This window comes from Alosa alosa, chromosome 18 (assembly GCF_017589495.1).
Source record: "Alosa alosa isolate M-15738 ecotype Scorff River chromosome 18, AALO_Geno_1.1, whole genome shotgun sequence".
Lineage (NCBI taxonomy): Eukaryota > Metazoa > Chordata > Actinopteri > Clupeiformes > Clupeidae > Alosa > Alosa alosa.
This window is the reverse complement of record NC_063206.1, coordinates 1,781,419-1,794,016: the sequence shown is the minus strand read 5'-3', so window position 1 is coordinate 1,794,016 and position 12,598 is coordinate 1,781,419. Positions and strand designations below refer to the sequence as shown.

The 12,598-nt window shown below is 44.6% G+C and overlaps 1 protein-coding gene across 7 annotated transcripts in view; it reads left to right on the top strand.

Annotated features, from left to right (window-relative positions):
• Window positions 1-12,598, top strand: part of LOC125311243 — a 58,249-nt gene that overhangs the window by 19,144 nt on the left and 26,507 nt on the right. For all 7 annotated transcript variants that reach the window (XM_048269112.1, XM_048269110.1, XM_048269114.1 and 4 more), the window contains exons 9-13: window positions 86-223; window positions 351-509; window positions 736-815; window positions 919-2,540; window positions 3,407-5,367. In XM_048269112.1, the coding sequence (XP_048125069.1) occupies window positions 86-223; window positions 351-509; window positions 736-815; window positions 919-2,540; window positions 3,407-5,367 (3,960 nt within the window). The remainder of the gene's footprint in view (window positions 1-85; window positions 224-350; window positions 510-735; window positions 816-918; window positions 2,541-3,406; window positions 5,368-12,598) is intronic.

Sequence of the window (12,598 nt, the reverse complement as noted above, 5' to 3'; positions counted from 1 at the left end):
GTTACGGATATGTTATTGTGGTTCGTAATGCCAAGTCATTATCAGTACAAAATCAATTGCTTGACGGAGTGCATTCCTTTATCAGGGGGTGGTTCTTGGCTTGAGCAACTCATTTGGATACATCAAGTGCTCTCAGGACCCCAAACTGGTCTTTGACTTCTGTGAGGTCTTGGAAGACAAGAAGCTCTCCCACTCAGAGAATGTGGAGTTCACTATAGTGCCAGTATGTTGCCTTTCACCTAGTGACAAAAAATTCAAAAAGGATTTTTTAGGATAATTCAGAATAATCTTACCTGGTGTCTAGATAGCTTTATATTCAGATACGTTCATATTCCTCTTGGTCTGTCCAGAACACGGTGGCTGGGACTGGCTACCAAGCCATCAGGATCAGGAGACAGAAAATGTTCACCCCTGTGCCAACACTGGACAGCCCCACTACAACACATTCAGAGAAAGTGTTCACCTCTGTGCCACCATTAGAGGGCCCCACTACAACACAGACACAAAAGGTGCAGTAATTGGTTTTTCACATTTAACTCCCATTTCTAATTTTGTGGTTCTGTTCCTATTTGGAGAATGTTTTTATATCTACTTCATAAGGATGAAACTTATATCTACAGCAAATCACAAACAAGTTCATAACCTCAGTTGACCTCAGTTGAAAAAAAATAAAATAAAATGATAAATACCATGTATTTGTTGATAATACTTGTCTTGTGCACTTCCTGTACACAGAAGATTACCATCCAACCAACAAACACCAAGGAAAGGATACAGAAAGACACAGGAATCAATTCTGATGGCCCCAAAACAGGGTACGTTTTTGGTTCTCTATGCACAGGTCTTGCATTTACCAGTGGAACATTTACTAAAGTTTCATTATTAATAGACATTACAATTTATTTGTTTTTGCTACAGAACGCATGTCCAAATTCTGCCCAGCTCAGTCAGTGCAGTAAAACTTGCAATGACAGAGAATACAGAGGACCCCAACACAAAGACAACAGAAGCATCTGGAAGGAGAAGCAGCATCCACCCGAACTGTGACCATGGCAATCAAAGCAGGAACAGAATCCCATATAAGGGTGGCAGGACTGATCGACCTCAGAGTTACCGTAGCTCGAGCAGAGAAAGGAGACAAGTAGGAGTAAGCAAAGATGAGAGCGATAGAGAGAGAAGTCGCAGCAGGAGCAGAGAGCGGTCTACCGGGAACAAGCGGAGCAGGAGCAGTGACAGGGTCAGGGACCAAGGCAGAGATCGGAGTCACCGTAGCTCAAGCAGGGAAAGGAGGCGAGAGAGAAGCAAGGAGAGGTGGAACAGAAACAATAGTCGCAGCAGGAGCAGAGATCACTCCCATAGGAGTCACAGTCGGAGTCACAGCAGCAGCAGTCACAGCAGAAGTAGAAGCCGGGAAAGAGGTGGCAAAATTGGTCGATTTGAGAGGCACCATACAGCAACCAGAAAATGGATAAGAAGAGAAACGAGCAGGGAGAGGGGCAGTAGATATAGGAGTCGCAGCAGGAGCAAAGAACTTTCCCCCAGAAACAGACATAGCAGGAGCAGGGAAAGAAGCAGAGAACTTTGCCAAAGGAATAGACATGGCAGTAGCAGGAGGAGGAGCAAAGAACTTTCCCCCAGGAATAGACGTAGCAGTAGCAGGAAGAGGAGCAGAGATGGGAACAGGGACAGGGGCAGAGACCAGGATAGGAGCAGCAATCAGGGCAGGAACCGAAGCCCTGAGTGTAGAGATGAGCAGCGCAAGAGACAAAGCAACAGTGGTGAGGGTTCCTCCAGGAAACGCAGGCGGAGCAGGAGTCCCAGGATAGACCATATGACCGCAAAGGTTGAAAAGGACCTGTCCAGTTCTAAGGCCTCTGGTACTACCACCTACGGATCATCCAATCCTGATGCAATTGAGGATGAGGAGAGTGAGGATTTGGCCAGGAAGAAAATGGAGCTGGAAGAGTTGGAAGCTTTGATTGCTGAAAAGTTGGCTGAAAATGCTGCCTTGGAACTAGAGATGACATCATTACCTTGCCAAACCTCTCTTTCACCACAACATCAGAGAACTATGCCCCCTCTCAGACAAGCCCACAAAGACAACCTTTATGACCCCTTCCAGATGGATGAGGAATATAAAAAACAGCTAAAAGAAGTACGTCTGGGAAGTGCCAATGAAGTACAAAGAGATAACTTGCGACATTATGACCGCGCTGCGAGGTTCAGGAGGGATAGTTTATGTGGTGATGGCGTGGAACCAGTGCTGTGTGTAGAAGTGCAGTTCCTCAGACAGGCTGAGGAGGATGGCGAGGACCGCTGTGTTCATGAAAGAGAGGCCAATGACTGTTTTGAGCACCACATGGAACGGGACAAGAGTATAGTGCCACATGATCAGAAGAGAGAAGACCAAACACCGAGCCTGAGCCAGCATGAACAGAAGATGCATAGGCGGTCAGATGAGGGTAGGCGTTTTCCTGGAGGAGCAACCCTTGGCAAGTCTATTGATCCAGTGGGGACCAAACATGTACAGCCTCGACATGGTACGTTCTTCCTCGTTTAGTCAGACAAATGTACCCTACTGCTCTAACAATCAGTGAGAATTATTTCCTAATAATCCCAGCTCTTAGTTTCTTTCCCTAGTAAGCACATGAGGTAATTCTGTTCTACTCCGTTCCAAACAAAACTACTTGAATAACCAGAAGGGCCCTTGGCAAGGCCAAATCGTAATGTAAACAAAAGGAAAATTATCTTGGCACCCAATTTAATGAGATCTTCCTTGGTCGATGATTAACTTTTCCACCAAGTTTCATGAAAATTTGGCCCATAGTTTTTGCTTAATTCTGCTAACAAACAACCCAAACAACAACAAACCATTGAGAGAAAACATAATCTCTTTGGTGAATGTAATGAGAACAACACGATCTACAGGTCTGCACTACAGTTGTACTAGAATACAGGTCTGCACTACAGTTGTACTAGAATACAGGTCTGCACTACAGTTGTACTAGAATACATGTTTGTGAGTTGCCCCTCTAACTGAGTTCCTTAGTGCACCACATGATTCTTTATGATATGATAAAGAATGTGAAAAAGGGATTTAAAAAATATGCCTAAAAGTTAAAAAATGTAGGGAAAGAAAAAGTCTTTCATTCTTTCAATTGTCTTTTGGGTCAAAGATGAATGAAAGACTAAGAGCTGGATGTACATTATTTCCTTATAATCAGTGTGATTATACAAATGATCTGTGTCTGTATATTTCCATGATTTGTTACTCAAGAATAACTAAACACCAAACTTATCAAATAACAATTTATTATGTCAGAGAGCTATTTAATAACCAGATAGAATCACCCAAGCAGTGTTTGACTGAAGTCGCAAAGTACTGTGTTTTTTCCTTATCTTTCAGGTCATGGTACCAACAGAAATGATAAAACGGTCTGGATTTGTGGCCATGGTCTTGTAGCTGTGGCCAGAAGGATGAGCATGTGGCCAGAGTGTGGCGTTCAGCTGGGTAAAATGAAAGGGTTATGGAGTGGAACGCAAGGAATGACCTGGATAGAGCTTGTGGCCCATTTAAACAGACTCAGAAACAAGTGGCCCCTCCCACACATGCTCATCATCCACCTGGGCGGCGACAACCTCAACATGAGGAACACAGAGGACCTGCTGATCACCATTAGGGAGGAACTAACCCGCGTACGCAACCTATTCCCCCAGTGCCTGATTGTGTGGTCTGACATCCTACCCACATGCTTCTGGAAACAGTGCATGACTCCTGATGTGGAGGTTGATGAGGCAGCAGGCAGAATTCATGACATGATCAATTGCAGAGCACATGCTATAGTAACTGAATTGGGGGGAAGAGTCATAACCCATGACAACATTGGCCCTGAACATTATTACCCCAATGACATTTGCCTTTCAGACCAAGGCATTCAAAAGTTCAACCAAAACCTCCAACAGTTTGTGGAAAACTGGGAGAAGGAGTTAATCCCAACATCAGAACATTTAGAAATCACCTCAAATTCCCCAGAGCCCACTAACAACATCCTAGAACCTGTTGATCCGTTCCACGATTCCCTCTCTCATTCTGTTGACGATTTGGACGTGACTCGAGAAGACTCAGGAAACACCATTATCTCCCTCCAACAGCCCCAGAAGGATGAGAACGCCCCAAAGAACACATCTCTACCCCGAAGCCCTCCAGCCACTTCCACTGCTCCTGATGTTTCGTCCAGCTCATCTCCTGCGGTTTCATCCTCTGGAACATTCAGACCAGAAAACAGCGGTGGTCTACCTCCAGATGCGGATTTGGACATGACTCCAAAAGACTCAGGAAACACCATCATCTCCCTCCAACAGTCACAGAAGGATGTGAACTGCACAAAGAACACAGCTCAGCCCCATAGCTCTCCATCCACCTCAACTCAAAAACTCATGAAACCTGAAACATATAAAACAATCTGGATGTGTGGATATGCTCTTTCAGGTTTGGCCAGAAGGATGGCAACAGCACAAAAACATGCCAGTAAACTGGGGAATAATAGTCCTAGCATTAGGGTGCACCACTTGGGAGGTCCTGGAATGACCTGGACTAACCTTATGCTCCAGATGCACGAGGTGAAAAGCAACCAACCATATCCGGACATGGTCATCATCCATCTTGGAAGCAATAACATCAACATGAAAAAAAAGGAAGACTTGCTAAACACAATCAAGAAAGACTTGACTCTCACACACAACATCTTCCCCCAGTGCCAGATTGTGTGGTCTGACATGCTGTTAATGCGTTTCTACAAACAAGGCATGACTCCTAGTAACAAGGCTGATGAGGCAGGTGACAGAATTCATGAAGTGATCAATCGTACAGCGCATGCTATAGTTAATGACCTGGGGGGAAGAGTCATCACCCATGACAACATTGGCCCTGAACTCTATAGCCCCAGGGGTAATGAAATGGTCATCTCAAACCAAGGCATTAAAAGGTTCAACCTGAATATTCAGCAGTTTGTGGATGAGTGGAAGAGGCAGGTCGACTTTGTGTCGGCGCACACAGAAACTATTCCGAAATCCCCAGAGCCCACTAACAACAACCTAGAACCTGTTGATCCGTTCCACGATTCTCTCTCTCATTCTGTTGACAATTTGGATGTGACTCGAGAAGACTCAGGAAACACCATCATCTCCCCCCAACAGCCCCAGAAAGATGAGAACTCCCCAAAGAACTCATCTCAACCCCATACCCTTCCCCCCACTTCCTTTGTTCCTGACATTTCATCAAGCTCATCTCCTGCAGCGGGTGATGACATGGATGTGACTCCACTAGACACAGCCACCATTTCCCCACAACAGGAGTTAAACCAGAAGGTAAACAGGCCTCTGACTTGTTCATCACCAAATGAATCACATTTAAAATGTTGTTCCATATTAGTGTTCGGACCAATCCCATTTCACCCCTTGCCCTTACTTTGTAGCCTTCTATCCCTATACATTATTATACAGAGCCCATTCTGAGTTATGCACATTGACTGCACTAGTGTGTACTAGTTTTGAAATAAATGCTAAAAAGAAAAATAAATATATTTGCCATATGGGATTCATAAGGAAATGTCTATCAATGTCCGTTGCATCAGTTCTGGTAAAAGCCATTTATGAGATGAGGTGTCAGGTTCTTGAAGGGTTGTGCGATTTCATAGGGGAAGATTTGAGCCACTCTCCCTTGTAGCTCAATTGCTAGGAGTAAGAGGGGACATGGTTTTTTGTCTGTTGAGAGGGTCAAAAGTACGGTTGCCTCCATCAATGTGGTTAATCCTGTGGCACAGGGGCAATAGGACCCTGGGAGACCTGCACTGTATAACGACCCAGTGCCCATGGAGAGCCAGGTTCAGGTCCGGCCAAAGGTCACTTCCTGGAACCATCACCCCATCTTTAGAGGCAGTGTAGAGAAAGAATTCTCTGATAGCCGAGGCACTCCTTAATTAAAATGTCTTTATTACAAAAATGACATGTCCTAAAAGGACAACTTTAAAATGCCCACGCGTAGCGGCATGTGGCCTTCTTCAGGGCATCCCATCAGTGCAGAAGAGACATTGGGTAGGAATTACTACTACATCTGCCAATACTATTACTAGAGGACAGGAATGCTTTTACTAGAGGACAGGAATGCTTTTACTAGAGGACAGGAATGCTATTACTAGAGGACAGGAATGCTTTTACTAGAGGACAGGAATGCTTTTACTAGAGGACAGGAATGCTTTTACTAGAGGACAGGAATGCTATTACTAGAGGACAGGAATGCTTTTACTAGAGGACAGGAACATTTTCTGTCTTGGCAAAATAAGGGGACTACAAATGAAGCTGGGTTGGGTGAAGGGGCGGCATTCCTTGGAGGAGCGCAGCGGGCGAGTGCTAACGAGCCTTTACGAGAGCGTCAGTCTGATTACTGATGGCTGCAACTTTATCAGTGAAGCAGTGAGGTTGGTAGCTGGTGGAAGAGGTGGAGGATTGAGTAGAGTTTTGAAGGTGGAAAAGAGTTTTCGGGTGTCAGTGGCACTGTGGATCTTCGAGAAGGAGCGACTGGTAGCTTGAGAGATCGTTGTAATAGTTTTGTGCCATTTCCCCTCAGCAGCTCTGAGGCCTGTACCCAGTGTTTGGAGGGTATCATTCAATCATCGGTGTGATTGTTTTAGTCGACTGGGTCTGGTGGATAGGGCAGAGTGTAGAGAGCAGAGCAGAGAGTGTCATCGCTCTCCTATTTTCTTCCTATCTGCTATCAGCAAATTCTGGAAACGTGGAAAGAACATGCTTAAAAATGGCAGTACACACTGCTGTGGACTCTGTAGGAGTAGTAAACTACTTCACTGGTCTGCGTGAGAATGGCTTATAGTAAATGGGGAAATGTCAATGGCAAAAATCTCATTGCATCTGTTTAAAGAAAAGTCCCTGATATGAGGTATTGGTTTCTTGAAGGGTTTTGGCATTTCATATCTTTCGTAACTTTCATATTTTTTGGGTTAAGAAAAAAAAATGGGATTGGTCCTTTGTGTGGATGTAGCTGAAATATTGTAATGCATTTTATTGAACAATATTTGATGGTATAGTATTGTTTTGCATCATATTGTGTTGTATTCCATGTTTGTTCCTCTACTGGTTTTTGGGGGTAGTATAATTTGGCTGAATCTCTCTGGGACCCCTAAGGGACTAACGTCCTGAACCCTCACAGACGTAACTGACATCATATGTGAGTGATTCAGTGCAAGAGAATGCTAACCCCATATTTCCCATCACATCAATTGTGGGAAATAATCCTTATGCACACAATGCTCTTCAGCTAGCTCATTTATTTCTGGTGGTGCCAGCTGTGTTCTGCTTCTTACATCAGGGCTTAAACTTCATTTTTCAAAATGGGGGGATTCCTTCCTCACTGCTTCACGGGGGGGGTTGCATACATTTTACAAATTGAAATCGATTAAGAACAAAGTCCTCGACGTTCAGCATTTTCCTTATTACAGGCGTCAATGAGAACAATACTTAACATAGTCCTCACTTACATGATTTCGGTTTGGATTTTCTAATAGGAGTAAGTAGTCCCCTTCAGACCGTCGAGCCAAAGCTGAGCTAGCCAGGCCGTGTCGGGGCTAATTGCTTTCACAGCTTCAGCTGCGGGTACCCTCTGGTGCCACCTGGGGGCTGTCTTGGTGCTACGGACCCCTGATTTCTGGCCCAACCCAAACGTTCGGCCAGTTGGTGCTAGAGAGGGGCTAGAGGTGGTGTCAAGGTGAAGGCGGGGTCGACTCGTTGTTGTCTAAACGTTCGGCCAGTTGGTGCTAGAGTCGCCTATACCGCGAAACCGCGGTAATTTCTTGCTTACCGACCGCGGTAAGAAAACATCCACACCGTCCCAGCCCTAGGAGCATCTACTGCCTTCAAAATCCTATTTTCTTTACTGTACGCTCTGTTTGGTGCTGGGCTGGTGGGTGCACTCACGCAGCATCGTCGTGAAATAAAAATTCCACTGGAGCTCCAAGCAGACTTGACACAGCCTTACAACACTGTTTACAGCTCTTCGAGTCACGGTAAAATGTCATTTATGGTACATAGCTCATTTAGACACGCGTATGTTGTGTTTGCTTGCGTTTCTTTAGCAGTATTGGCTTGTATAGAAATTAATATTAAGTGACATACATGTAAAAGGACAGAAATAAGTGACTTCGATAGCATACAGGATAGGAAAGAGATACGTGACTTTCTGCTTATCCTGTTTGAAAATGTGTAGTATTGGTGACGTTTTCACAAGCGAGGGCGTGTCGAGGTGTAATGCGGAGAGGCTAATGGCCTGACAGTCTGAACACAAAGTTCTCAGGGTTATGAGGCTTGTAGACCTAGGCTACTATCACCAGGTGGCCTTCAAATTACCCTAGCCTGGCCTGGCTCAACGGTCTGAAGCCGGCTATTTTCGTCTTTTATCTGTATAAACCGTTCACACTGCCAGTTAAAAACCTTTAAAATTTATTAGTTAAAACTTACAAGCCCGTTTATCGTTTTATTCACCACCATTCAAAGTTGTTCAAAAACAGAATGTAATAATCTGCAAATCTCTTAAAGGCCCCCTATGCAACATTTTCAACTTAATAAAACAGTTCAGAAATCATTGTGATGGTTAAAAGACCTGTTGTGGCTTTCCCTGCTCCCTCTACCATCTCCTGGCGGAAAACCAACCTTGCAGGATCTACATTAGCGTCCCGGCAGTGTCTGAACTAGGAAGTCCTGTGAGAAGCGAGAACGAGTGAGAAACACAAAATGCTTAACATTCTCTGGACAATCACCAAGGGGGCAGGTGAACGTTTGGAGAGCGTAGACACTATGGCGGATCTGAGGCTAAATAGTAGACCAGTTCACCTAGCCATCCCCATTGAAGCCCATTCAATTTTGGCGCCACTTTGACATCAAATAACGTTACAGCTGAAGCGTTTTAAGCCTTTATATGAACTTTTTCTATTTCCGGAGTAATACAACATTGTGTGATTAACGTCATAACCTCATAACTGGCTTACAGACTGAGTAATAAACTTTTTTCCGAAATCAATGCTAAAGTGACGTAATAAGCATACAGCCAGAGCGGGTGAAAGCGTCGCACAGGAGCAAAATAACCGTATTCTCTGGATAAGAACGAAAGCATCGGAGCACAACATTTCAGCGAAGTTTTGATGGATTGACAGTAGCCTAGGCTATGAATGTGCCGAGTGCTGTTTATATTAAATCACATTTATCTACGAACATCTAGGACATTTAGAACAGTAATGTAGACATGGTGGTAACGAAGTAAGTGGCTACATACCCAATCTCTCGGTGCAGCTATCACAAGAGTTACACAAGTCAGACTACGTGCCTACGTTACATTTACGTCCCCTGACCCTGCGCAGAAAGCCTCCTCGACCAACAGGAAACGGTTGAAATTTGCTTCACCCGCCTCGATTGACGTCTACGTGATGACTCTGTCCATATCTTTTACTGTCTATGACATTCACACGCCCCTCTCAAGCACCGATTAGCCATGCTGGCTAGCTCAAGCACCGGTTTGCTATGCCGGCTAGCTCAAGCACCGATTAGCCATGCCGGCTTGGCGGCTTCATTTTTTAGATGTTCATCATGGCAGAGCCTGCGAAAAGACACTGACACATACAGTATGCACTCCAAAGCTGTAGGGGGACCTCGTAGAGAAAAATGTGACAACAAAAGTGAGAATTCGGCAAAGAAATAACTGGAGTTACAGAAGGGCCCTTTAAACTCACAATTAGTTGCAAAAAGGACACAGACAACATATCAAATGTTGAAAAGTTGTGTAATGATAAAGAAAACAAAAGGAAGAATGTTTCACAACTAATTAGGGTAACTGACAACACGATTGGGTATGAAAAAGAGCATCCCAGAGAGGCAAGGTCTCTTAGAAGTAAAGATGTAAGGGTATTCATCACTCTCTGTAAACATGTGTGCACAAATGATGAAACAATGTCATTGTAATGCTTCTTAACATGAAATTGTGAAGTATTTGGGGAGTTCATCATCTACAGGACGTAATATTATTAAAACATTCAGAGAATCCAGAGAAATCTTTGCAAACAAGGGAAAGAGCTGAAAAACAATATTAGATGGCCGTGGTCTTTTGGACCTCAGATGGCACTGCATCAAAACCAAACCCGTTTCCAGACCTGTCATTTTACAGTTCTACAAGCAGAGACTAGGATTGCCACTGATGTGAATGATCACACAGCATTCAATGTTACTGATGGCATCAAGGTGGTGGGGGCCCCAAATCAAATCAATACTGTCATTCCCGGTCCATGCTCTGACAACAGCTTAGACACAGAATGTATATAGAGTGATAAAAGGGTGACCTTGAAATTGTGGCGTTAAAGGCGGCGCAATGAAAAATTTGGGTGTACCTACATTTTGTGCTGGTGCACCTTAATAAAACAGTTAGTGCAACCAATGCAAAACGGAGTCTGGAGCCCTGACTGTGGCTGGAATGACTGGGGTCCACAAGAATCTGCTTGGCCTTTCTCCTGCAGCACTGGCTGTGGCTGGGATGACTGGGGTCCACAAGAATCTGCTTGGCCTTTCTCCTGCAGCACTGGCTGTGGCTGGGATGACTGGGTTCCCAGGAACGCCTCCTCCTTGGGACATCACCAAAACGCTGCTCAGCCAATCAGCACTCAGGGGCGTTGTACAATGGTGGAAACCACGTCCCCTTTCTGCATTCAAATGTCACACCTGTGTGCTCACGCCTTTGCCATATTGCAACTGCTTGCGTGTCATTGCCACTGCCTGGGCTCTCAGGTACTTTTATGTTATTGTGTTCTGTCTCTGGCTGTTGTCTCAGAAACGCTCATCTGTTGTTTGTTTCGACCAGCTGGCACTTCACCCTCACCCTGTGCTGACAGTTAACCCATCAATTCACAGCATGTACATCAACAAGCCTTCATCAAAACCCATCATGGACAGAGGAACATCATAAAAAGAGGAAGAACATGTTTTTATCGAAACCCCTGAAAGGAGAAAGAACATTGAAAGAGGAAGAACATGGACAGAGGAACAGCATAAAAAGAGGAAGAACATGTTTTTATCGAAACTCATGAACGAGAAAGAACATGAAAAGAGAAACATGAAAAGAGAAACATGAAAAGAGAAACATTATGAAGAGAGAAACATTATGAAAATATCTCAAGCAAGGAAACACTTCATAGGAAAAAAAAAACACATGAGCACACCTGGTGCACAAGATGCACAGCACCCCTGACTGACTATGAAGCTCACCAATCAGATTTGCTGTGCCCCTCACACACTACGAACACTCACCAACCAGCAGTAGCATAGTCAAGGAATTGAAATTGACATAAAAGTCAGAATTTCTGCTCCTTACATGTTCACTCTGATACAGACTTTTCCCTTCAACATCGATGGCTCCAACGTCACCGCCTCCATCCACATCCGCAACCTTGGAACCGTCATCGACCTTCGACCCCACCCTCTCCTTTGTACCACATGTCAACCATGTCACCTAAACCGCCTTCTTTCATCTCTGTAACATTGCACGCCTCCGCCCCTCTCTGTCCACCACCACAGCTGAAACACTCATCCATGCCCTCATCACCTCCAGACTCTGGACTACTGCAACAGCATTCTTTATGGACTACCAAAGAAAATCACCAACAAACTCCAATGCGTCCAGAACTCAGCTGCCCGCTTTCTTACCTCCACCCGCCATTGTGACCACATCACCCCTGTCCTCCACAACCTCCACTGGCTCCCAGTCAAACACAGGATCATCTTCAAAATACTTCTCCTCACATACAAAGCACTTAATAACCTTGCCCCTCCATACCTCTCCGGCCTCCTCATCCACCACACTCTTGCCTGCCGCCTCAGTTTCATCGATGCAAACACACACTCAAGACCATCAGGAGCTCCGGACCTGGGGCGACCTGACCTTCTCAGCTACTGCACCCTCCCTCTGGAACGCCCTTCCCGACCACATCAAACAGTCAAGCACCTTACCATCCTTCAACCAGGCCATCAAAACTCACCTCTTCCAACTTGCTCTTCATTGTTAACAGACTTTCCCAGTTTTCCCACCTAGCTTCACCTTTGCTTTCCATGCACCTTTTTACCTCTCCATGCACCTATGTGTTTTTTCTTTTGTCTGTTATGTAACCTATGTACCTTGTCGTACTGTTACTATTAGAAATGTGATAAAAATTAACTGTGCAACGATCATTTGTAGCTTTTGCGATCAGATAATTGCATTGGTTCATATTGCGATTGTGATAATTGTGTTGGTACAAATTGCAATTAGGTAATTGCGTTGGCTCATATTGTGGTTGTGATAATTGTGTTGGTTCAAATTGCAATTAGGTAATTGCATTGGTTCATATTGCGATTGCGATAATTGTGTTGGTTCAAATTGCAATTAGGTAATTGCGTTGGCTCATATTGTGGTTGCGATTACGATAATTATGCAGCCCTATAACTCAGTCCTTGTGATGCGCTGACTTGACCAACCTTTGCAGAGTAGAAATCATGGGCGGTGCTGTTGCTAAAC